The sequence below is a fragment of the Cydia pomonella genome, chromosome 11 (genome assembly GCF_033807575.1).
Source record: "Cydia pomonella isolate Wapato2018A chromosome 11, ilCydPomo1, whole genome shotgun sequence".
NCBI classification, from domain to species: Eukaryota; Metazoa; Arthropoda; class Insecta; order Lepidoptera; family Tortricidae; genus Cydia; species Cydia pomonella.
The window spans coordinates 16,205,246-16,216,086 of NC_084713.1; the positions used below are offsets into that span (position 1 = coordinate 16,205,246).

General features: G+C 40.2%; 1 protein-coding gene across 1 annotated transcript; it reads right to left on the minus strand.

Moving 5' to 3' along the window:
- Nucleotides 1-6,780: 6,780 nt before the first annotated feature.
- On the minus strand, nt 6,781-10,620 carry LOC133523128 (uncharacterized protein K02A2.6-like). The gene has a single exon (XM_061858639.1). It carries the CDS (start codon nt 10,618-10,620, stop codon nt 6,781-6,783), a length of 3,840 nt encoding a protein of 1,279 aa, XP_061714623.1.
- Between the last annotated feature and the right edge of the window lie 221 nt (nt 10,621-10,841).

Below are 10,841 nucleotides of genomic sequence, written 5' to 3' on the forward strand. Positions count from 1 at the left end.
CCTAATGTCTTCTTTTTTTTTTATACTACGTCAGTGGCAAACAAGCATACGGCCCACCTGATGGTAAGCAGTCTCCGTAGCCTATGTACGCCTGCAACTCCAGAGGAGTTACATGCGCGTTGCCGACCCTAAACCCGCCCCACCTCGTTGAGCTCTGGCAACCTTACTCACCGGCAGGAACACAACACTATGAGTAGGGTCTAGTGTTAACCTTAATTTTAATATCATTAAAGTACCAATCTACTTTACATCAATAAACTAAGTAACGAATACTCGGCAATCTATTGAAATGAAATATTATGTGAATGTCGAGTAAGCAAAGTTATGTTAGTTCTCAAGTTAAGTCTCAAGATATCTTGCTCACTCCAATTATAATATAAAAGTACGACGAGTCATGTCGAGATCAAATAGAAATATCACAACGATCGAATGCCGCTCTGAATAACGACATCCTTTTCGACCGCTTGAAAATCTACTGAGATTTTAGCTGAAGTGCCCTAGCGCTGTTAGCGCATGGATGTAGAACTGCTAGCTAGGTTTAAATAAAGAATAAGGCGTTGACTTAATTGAAGCTACAAATCCGTAACCGTGGAATAATAATCACTATCGCCAAACTGTCGCCAAAGTTGAAAAATTCCGTTTCATATAAGTACGGCCACGACTGAAAATATCGATATGGAGAAAGTGCCAAAAATATGTATACACGACCTTATTGTCCATATATTAAGGTAGTGTTTACATATTTTTGCTGCTTTGTCTGTATCGACATTTTGAGACGTGACTGTACCTAATATGTCTATCTCATGTTTATCGATTTCTTGTACTTGTTGTCCGTCACTACTGTTTATTATCAATCGCTGGTCACTACCGATTCAACTGAGGACCTTTGAACTTTTATTGACATTTTTAGTTTTTATTCCACTGATAATATATATCTTCTACTATTGTGTTCAATTGTTAGCACAGTAGTGTAGTAATTCATCTTTCAATTTTTAATATGTAACTGAATTAACTTCTGATAGTTTCATCTAATATTTGAACGTCAAATTTAATCTATATTCATATAATTTACTGTATTTGCTCTTCATTCTTCGTCACTACATCGCATCGTGTTCGACCTGCCTAATTAGCTAATGACGGTGGCTGTAATGCGACCTGGGGATTATGTAATGATCGTTTTCCCAATTATTTGAACGGCCCAAGGCAATTCTGTAGAAATATCTTCGATTGAGAGGCTATAAGCCATTCCAACAGGTATCGCAATTAGAATAAAACAACTTGGCTTTTATCGCATTGTTGGGCTGAATTGCTACAATTGCTTTATCGAGGAAGAATAACTTTTATGTAAAAAGTAAAATTCTAATTTCGATTTTTCGGGATCTGTTTATAAACTTCCGATCCGCTTAAGCTACATTGGATATTTAAAATGAAAATTATGAATAATGCAAATTTACAATAATTTTAGATATAGGTTAGGTAGGTGTTTAATAATTTTATTATTTGACAATTTTATTTCTGTATATTTTACTTGTGTAATTAAGCAATAAAATGTTATACTCATCTAAAAACTACTAAAGTATGAATAAACGTACAACAAAAAGACAAGCACATAAAGCTAGTTTGAATATTAAAGTGGCAGAAATTTTGCAGCTTTCCTGTTAATAAAGACAGGAAAAGGAAAAAAAATCCAAAGTAAATTTTACCCAGTAGTAAAAATGTGTTATGATTCATTTTACTTACTTATCGCTTTTTGTAGTGCATGCACGTATCATCAAAGAGCCATTGTAAAAGAAAACAATCGCAACATATTTGCACGTTGGTTTTTTCTTGTTCCTTCATTTGCATATGCAATTGCATTCTTTTATAGATAATAACCATGCAGAATTGAAACACTGCACCGAGATAGAACTTTCAATAATAATGCAGTTGGATTATTTCGTCTCTTGTTGGAATTTTATTTTAAAGAATGTAGGCTCTTATTTCTTTAATGCTAGGAATTCAAATAAAAATATTTGATGAAAGTTTTCGTAAAATTAATGTATACGTTTTGTTTACTTTGATTGATACAGAACATGAACCGATCCCAATCAGAGTTTGACTACTTATGGACATTTTTAATGATATTCCATAAATATGCTTATTTTCCGTTTTCGTTTTATAATTAATGTGTGCATCTTAACAAAACTTGAGTTCCATATCAACGAGAAAACACGAATTCTACAAATCACAATACTAATAAAAACACTGAATTGGTAACTTAGTAAAGGCCATAAAGGCCTAATTACTTTTCTGAGAGTAATCACGGCCATAAACAACGAACGATATCGGCCCTTCGTGCGTCTCATGCATAAGTATAAGGCCCAAGTAATTCGGAAAGTAATTGCGTCGGATTTATGACCAGTACTTGCACTAATGTGATTGCGAGGTCAGGTATGGAGGCGCGTTTAGACAGAACGATTGAGGGCTTCATATTTTGTCAACTTTTGTTTGTGGCATATTACTAATATGTTTTGTCGTCGATTCTTATGGCTAATATTTTAATCAGACTGTGGTTATTGAAAGTCATCAGTTTCATGCGAGTCTTTGGGGCCAATTTGATTAGAGCAGGGACATCATAATTCTCCTAGCGCATTTCTTATTTGAGGTTGGCCAAAAGGCCTTACTAGTCCTTGCTGGCTTTAGGCCTCCGTCATATCCTTGGAGATGATTCTAGTCCAGTTGGCTGGCGACCTCTGCCTCTCTTGCCCTCGTCCGTATCCATCACTCTTCTCGTCAGGTTGCATCGCGTCTCTGCGCATTACATGGCCATACCAGTGTAATCAGCCTTCTTGCATCTTATGATGTATATCTGCAACTTTAATAAAAATGAATTAAGAGTAGGGTCACCTTTTTTTTAATTAATTGTCTCTGAATAAGAAAGATCACGTATCTCGAAATCGTCCTCTTGACCTAAAGGCACCTAAATAATGTGGTTGGTCCTGTTCCATTTACATTTAGCTTAGGAAGGTTTCGATTGAATATTGAATGCACTGCTGCACACTGTAACCCTCATTCACTGTATGACGAAGGAAGTCTATAGACGTTGAATGTATGACGGTTGACTGAATAGAGATGCAATGTGTTGAATTCTGGTGAACTAAGGTGGCTATCGGAATTTCGACAATAAGCTGACCATAATGGTTGACAAACTGGAATGTATCAATTTGTGTAACAGCATAGAACTTCTGGCATTAGTTTATGAGTTATTTAGGTACATGTAGGTACTTGATACATCAAAGAGAATTTGAAATAGAGGTGTATTGTCAGATAAAACTTTGTAGCTACGTATATTTACTGCCATCTTTCGCTTTCACCATTTGACTTTGAAGTGTTGAACGCCATCTTACCGGGCACAATCTAAAGGTTATGGCGCCATCGCTCGAAACGATATCGCTATACCTTTGGCCTTTGATCTTTTAGATGGCGCCACATTTAGGTACGAGTATTAAACAAATTTAACACATATCAGTGAACGAATAAGGATCAAAGTCTAATGGCGTTCTAAAAGTTTTGATAATGTGTCGACAGATTGCAGTAAATTTACTGTCGCTACAAAGTTTTCTTTGACAATACACCTCTATTTCAAATTATCTTCGTTGATACATAGCTAACGTCTATTAGCTTCCCTGCTGATTGTGAAAGTGAATGAACATAATATGATAATCTAATTTGCGATTTCAATATTGTAATATGATTATAATAACAATCTTCTGATAATAATCATTATCTATAAGGTGGTGATAGTCAGGGACCTCTATTTGGGAAAAAATATCATGAGAATAAAAGTGTCGATACTCTTGGGCAAAAATATGTTTAATGAAATGAGTTAGGGGGACCAAACTTTCAGTTGAATTCAGCTGATTCAGCCATTCCATAGGTAATCCCCATATGATTCGTTGTAATTTATGATGCAGCATACAATTTTTTTTTTGCATTTTCGAGTTGAGTTTATATTAAAAGTTGATAGTGTAACACCTCAGTTTATAATCAAAGAGAACAAAACCATCCTTTATAAGTTGTATGTATAAGTACAGTTGTATAGAATTATTCTAAATAAATTCGCAAAAAAAGATAAGCAGACTTTTTAAAACCTCTCGATGTTCTAAAGGAAATTGATTATTTTACCTTAATAAATATTAAAGATTACAACTCATACATAATGTTTACAAAATACCTTATTAATCACCTCTATAACTGAAATAACCTCTATTCTCATCTCTATTAATAGAACTCTCTGTAAATGATACATACAATTTATTTATACCTGGCTAACTGAGCGGAACTTGTCAACACCCTGATAGACGGAACCCTCCACATGAAGGCTGTCACGGCGAACTCGCGTGTTTTTGTACCGTTTCATGTAAGGTATACGGTTTTTGCTTGATTGATCCTGAGACCTATCTTGGTTGCTTCCTGCTCGAGGACCTTTACCGCCTCAATTCATGGCAGGAAACCGCGCTGAATCGGGACAGGTGGCGTTCTCTCGTTTCGGAGGCCAAGATTCTTTTTGGATCGCTGAGCCAAAGCAGTTAGTTAGTTAGTTAGTTGGCTAACTGAGACCCTGGATAAGTGGAATAACTCTTTAAGTGAGACAATTTTCCTCGTCCCTCAATGTCTCACTTATCCAGGTTTCACTGTAATCTAGACCAAGTTGAGATTTTTGATGTTCGAAAATCTCCAGTATCACGAAGATATTGATAGTGTAACCTTTGCCAATAACTCGCCACATCCAATAAATATTCGAAACCTTAAAAACGCTCAAATTCATACATATTAATACAAAGCGTAAACGTGCCGGGCGTTTTTATTGCACGCATAAACAGTGTTAGCTACAATGAGAACGAAATGGTCCGTGTGATGCGACCTTTTTGATGCTAATTTACTTTTTCCCCGGAACATTTATTCATAACCTCTCGAAAACGTTTAATTGAAGTTCACAAAGGATTGTTTGAGGTAATAGATCGATTTAATTATGATTGTGATGTTGGTATTAAGAATAGCCATTAGAACGTAATTGGGACAGTTCAGTTTTTACGGTTGATTCGAGTGTCGCGTGTTTTAGACTGACAAACAAGAAATGGTAGCTGATGTTATTTTCGTTTGTGTTTCTTCAAATAGCCATATAGTGGAAATAGTAAAGTATTTACGAATTCAGTATGAAGAGCGGGTACATAAATAATGAATAATATATCGACCATTTATAATTTGCTATAAAAATAAATTATTTTTTTTTGCTTTATATTTTGTCCATTTTTTGTAGAATGTACCTATTTAGCGTATAAATGTGGATTAATATTATGTTTAAAAAATATATTTATTTATATCCAACAACTTCCATCGCTTGTTTGAACTTGAATAAAATTAAAGCCGGTTTTTAACTCCATTTATGTTTTATATGAATAACTTTGTAAATGCCAAGAACACAAACTTCCACTTTACATCGCCTTCATAGATTATTCTAAAGCTTTTGACAGTATCACCCACGCCTCCATATTCACTGCCCTATTCAATCAAGAAATAGATCCATCTTACATAAAACTCCTGAGCACTATATATAGAAATAGTACCGCCACCATCAAACTGCAATCTTCTGGCCCGTCCTTCAAAATAGAGAGAGGAGTTAAGCAAGGAGACCCGCTATCGCCGAAACTTTTTACAAGCACTCTGGAACAAGTCTTCAAAAAACTTGCGCCAAGTTGGGGAGAGAAGGGGCTTGTCGTCGGAAATCGCAGATTAACTAATCTGCGGTTCGCTGACGACATTGTCATTTTCTCTTCAACTGCTTCCGAGCTACAACAAATGCTTGAAGAACTAAGCATCGCAAGCCTCGAAATTGGACTGAAGATGAATATGTCAAAGACCAAACTTATGACTAACAACAAACCACGTAGGATAGAGATAAATGGAGAACACATTGCATATGTCCATGAGTATATTTATTTGGGCCAATTAGTCTCCTTCCAGGCGCGTCAGGTAAAAGAGGTCGAAAGACGGATTGAAAACGCCTGGAGGAGCTATTGGTCCATGAAACACCTGATGAAAGGTAATCTTCCGATATATCTCAAACGGAAGCTCATGGACATGTGCATACTCCCAGTTCTAACCTACGGGGCACAGACTTGGTCTTTGACTAAAGCTCAGAAGTCCAAACTCGGAGTTTGCCAACGAGCTATGGAGCGTAGCATATTAGGTGTCAAATTGGTGGATCGAGTCCGAAACACCACGCTGCGCTCCAAGACACAAATCATCGATGTAGCTCGGAAAGCGGCCAAGCTAAAATGGGATTGGGCTGGTCACGTCTGCCGAATGCCGAATGAGTTGTGGGGCAAAGTCACTACAGAGTGGGAGCCCGAAAACTCGAATCGGGGATCTGGCAGACCTCACCGGCGATGGCGGGATGAACTGGACTCCTTCTTGAAGGAGTGGCCAGACATAGCACTCGACAGAGACCAGTGGAGAGATTGGGGGGAGGCCTTTGCCCAGCAGTGGGACACGACAGGCTCTAAATAATAATAATAATAACTTTGTCTTATCAAAATATACTACTGACAGTTTCACTTACCAATATTATTAAAAGATACAACGCCATTGAGGTCAGAAGCAAAACTCATTTATTTCCAAACTACCTTCAGCTGTCATTACAATTCAATCCTGCAAGTACCTATCTAAATACATAACATACCTTTCCACCATAATCAACAAGTCTAAATCAACACTATTAATTACAAAATCATTATACAATTAATAATCATTAGGTATTCCTATGATGTCGGGCCATAACTCTGGCGGTGGTATTTCAATAGGAGGATCTTCTTCTGTTGTCGACTGAGATCCAAATTCAAGCGGTTGTTGGTCCCCAGTAGGAGCTTCCACCGGCTGTCTCAATGCTCGAGCTATGATTTGATCAGCATGACGACGATGCAGCTCTCCATCTTCCGTTCTTACCACATAAGTACTGGGTCCCTCTATTGCCTCAATCTCGCCTTTTGCCCACTTAGTTCCTGGCGTGTACATTCGCACGAGCACAGGTTGATGCAGATGGAATGCACGCACGCACGGCCGCTGCGCTGCCTGTTCTAGCTGTTGTTCGGCACGGCTCGGTGTGCTCTCCGGGTGCAAACTTGATATGGCTGTTCTATATTTGCGTCCATTAAGCATTTCCGCTGGTGTTTTATTGGTAGAGCTGTTAGGGACGGTACGCAAAGCGTATAAAGCTTTCGCCAGTTTTTCACTCCAAGGCATGTTTGTGGCAGCCATTTTCTTCAATTTATTTTTAAATGTCTGCACAGCCCTTTCTATTTGGCCATTGGTCGCTGGGTGGTAGGGCGGAGTAAATATGTGCCTGATATGGTTCCTCCTCAAAAATGAATTGAAATCTTCGGACGTAAATGTCCTGCCGTTGTCGGACACCAAGACATCCGGCAAACCTTGTGAGGCAAAGATGCGTCTCAAAATTGTAATTATAGTATCCGAGCTCATAGATGCAACAATTTCTGCCTCTATCCACTTGCTGTAAGAATCGATTAATAGCAAGAAGGTTTTTCCCTGGAAGGGACCAGCAAAATCGATATGGACTCGACTCCAAGGTTTGTCCGGCATTATCCATATTTGCGGATCTTTAGGTGGGTTGTTTCTCACAGACTGGCAGTCCTCGCACTCAGCCACCACCTTCTCGATATCCTTGTCCATGCCAGCCCACCAAAGGTACCCTCTAGCGTATGCTTTGGTCTGTACAATCCCGGCATGTGGAGCATGTAGCAATTTAAGTACCTTTTTGTGGAGCGAAGTAGGTATGACGACTCTGTTACACCACAATAAACAATCTTTATTGTGTGAAAGAGCATCTCTGCGGATCCAATATGGTTGCATTTCAGGATCTGTATTGGAGCGCGGCCACCCATGGAGTACGTTAAATAGCACCTTCTGTAGCATCTGATCTTTCTTGGTTTCTTCAGCAATTGCTTTTACATCCAGGTTCCATCCCAGTGGTTGCTCTTCTAGCAAAAGTACCTCGCCTAGACAGTCTACATTTGGGTTTACAGAAGACGTCTCCGGTTCTGTCCACCTGCTTAAAGCGTCCGCATTGCCAATCAACTTGCCTGGCCGATATTTGATAGAATAACTGTACCCGTTAAGTTTTAGCGACCACCGTAACATTCTAGGCGATATTTGGTCAGGAATTGGTTTCTCTGGGTTGAACAGACCAACTAAGGGTTTGTGGTCAGTGATGATGCAAAATTTCCGTCCGGCCAGGAATTGATGATACTTAGTTAGGCCGAACATTATCGCGAGGGCTTCTTTGTCAATTTGCCCGTAGCGTCTCTCATGTGGTTGTAATGTCCGAGACGCCATCATCACTGGACGTTCGGATCCATCTTCCATGATGTGGACCAACGCGGCTCCCAAACCATAATCTGACGAGTCGCAAACCAGTAACAAATCTTTATTTAGGTCATATCCGACTAATGTACAATCCGACGACAAAAGATTCTTAGCTTTATTAAACGCAGCTTGTTCCTTCTCACCCCAAGTCCACGGTGATTTCCCTTCCAGCAACCGGTACAATGGTTCAAGCAATGTTGCTTTGTCAGGCAAGAATTTCTCGTAGTACGTGTATAGTCCCAAAAATGCTCTTAATGTCTCTTTATTTGTGGGCGCTGGTTTACCCTGAATCTCTTCTACTTTGTCCGGTGTCGGATGAAGCCCCTCGGCGTCCAGCATATGGCCCAAAAAGGTGATACTCCGTGAAGCAAACACGCATTTATTAACGTTTAGTCGAAAACCCAGATCTTGCAGCTTTTTCAGTACTGCGTTCAATCTCTGGTTATGCTCTTCCATATTTCTCCCTGTGACGGCCACATCGTCTAGAAGACACGCGACTCCTTCCATGTCTGCCAGGGTGGTAGACATAAGCCTCTGGAAGATGCCCGGCGCAGCGCTCACCCCGTAAGCTAAACGATTCACCTTCATTAGTCCAATGGGTGTATTTAGTGTTAGCAGCGTCGCGGTATCATCGTCCACCTTGAGCTGGGTGTACGCCTGCTTCAAGTCCAATTTGCTAAATATGCTTCCCCCGCTAAGCTTCACGAATGCCTCTGTCGATGTAGGGAGCGGGTATGAGTCAGCATCTATTGATGCGTTAACCGTAGAACGATAGTCTCCACAGATACGCAAAGATCCATTATCTTTCTTAACAATTCTTAAGGGAGTTGCCCACTTTGAATATTTGATTGGTGTTAATACACCGTCCTTAATCATCTGACGCAGCTCATCCTCCACTTGCTGTTTTAGTGGGAATGGTACAGGTCTCGCTTTCATGAATCGTGGCGCGGTCCCGGGTCGCACATGCAGTGACACTGGTGGCCCGGTGTACTCTCCCAAACCCTCCATAAACAAATCTGGGTATTTATTCTTCCATTCAGCTACTTCCTCTTCTGACCAGCCCACGCCATCCACTTGCAGCCCCAGCTTCTTAAACCAGTTCCTACCGAGCAAGCTCGGTCCGCAGCCCGCGACCACCAACAGTTCACATTGAGCCTCCTTGTCGCCTAAAACTACTCGTACGTGTAACAACCCTAAAACTCTTAAAGGGGCACGGCTCCACGTAACTAGTTTCACATTTGTGGTATTTAATGGGGGCGGGTTGAACCACAACTTTTTAAATGTCTCCTCGGATATTATAGATCTCGAGGCTCCGGAGTCTATTTCCATTAATAATTTGGTTCCATTAATATCCACATTTGCTCTAATCGGTTCACAGTAATCCTCCGCGCAGACATAAATTCCATTCATCATGTCTTCCTGGTCAGAGTTGGAGTCGCATGAACACTTGTCATCAGTCAGATGGACCTTACCTAGTTTCTTATTGCAAGCCGAAGCAATATGCCCATGTCGCTTACAATAATAACACTGAGCCTTACTGAAAGGGCACCGCTCATTCGGTTTGTGAACCCGGGCACAATGTTTGCAATTCACTATTGACTGTATTTTATCAATTTCCATCTGGTCACTTTCGTTATGTGGAGTTTGCTTAGATGTACTAGCACGCGCTTCAGGGTACAAGTCTGGGAACGTCGCCTGGTAGTTAAGACAATACTGAACGGCCCCCGTATACGTGAGGTCCTTGGTCTTCAACAATTCGCGGCGCAGGCGCTCGTCGCGCACCCCCAGTACTAGTCTATCTCTCAACTGTCGCTTAAGATCGGCAAAGTTACATTTAGCACCGAGTAAACTTATCGCGCCGATGAACTCTTGCACGCTCTCTTGTTGTAATTGTATGCGTTTATGAAACTTTCCCGCTTGTAAAATTTCATTTACTTCCGGCTCAAAAAACTGATCCAAAACACGGATAATGTCCTCAAATGAAGCACTTGTTGGCCTCTGCGGGACCAGAAGTGATGCAATGAGCGAATAAGTGTCCTTGCCACACTGGGACAGAAACAACGAGCGCGCCCGAGCCGGGTCCTGCGCTACGCCCGCCACGTCCAATGCACATAATAATTGTTCCTTATAATCACACCACTTGTCAGTTTTTGGGTTGAATTGTCCGAGAAGCACCACATTTGAAAGATTACTGTTCATTTTGCACACAAATTACATTAATTTACCATAGTCGCCAATAAAAGATACAACGCCATTGAGGTCAGAAGCAAAACTCATTTATTTCCAAACTACCTTCAGCTGTCATTACAATTCAATCCTGCAAGTACCTATCTAAATACATAACAATTATAATATTAACACAAAAGCAAGCAATGCTATTTCAGCTTTCAACGCCACCTCGGCAAGCCAGAAGTGAAGCA

Coding starts and splice junctions, on each gene's coding strand:
- LOC133523128 (XM_061858639.1), bottom strand. CDS start 10,620: ATGAACAGTAATCTTTCAAATGTGGTGCTTCTCGGACAATTCAACCCA.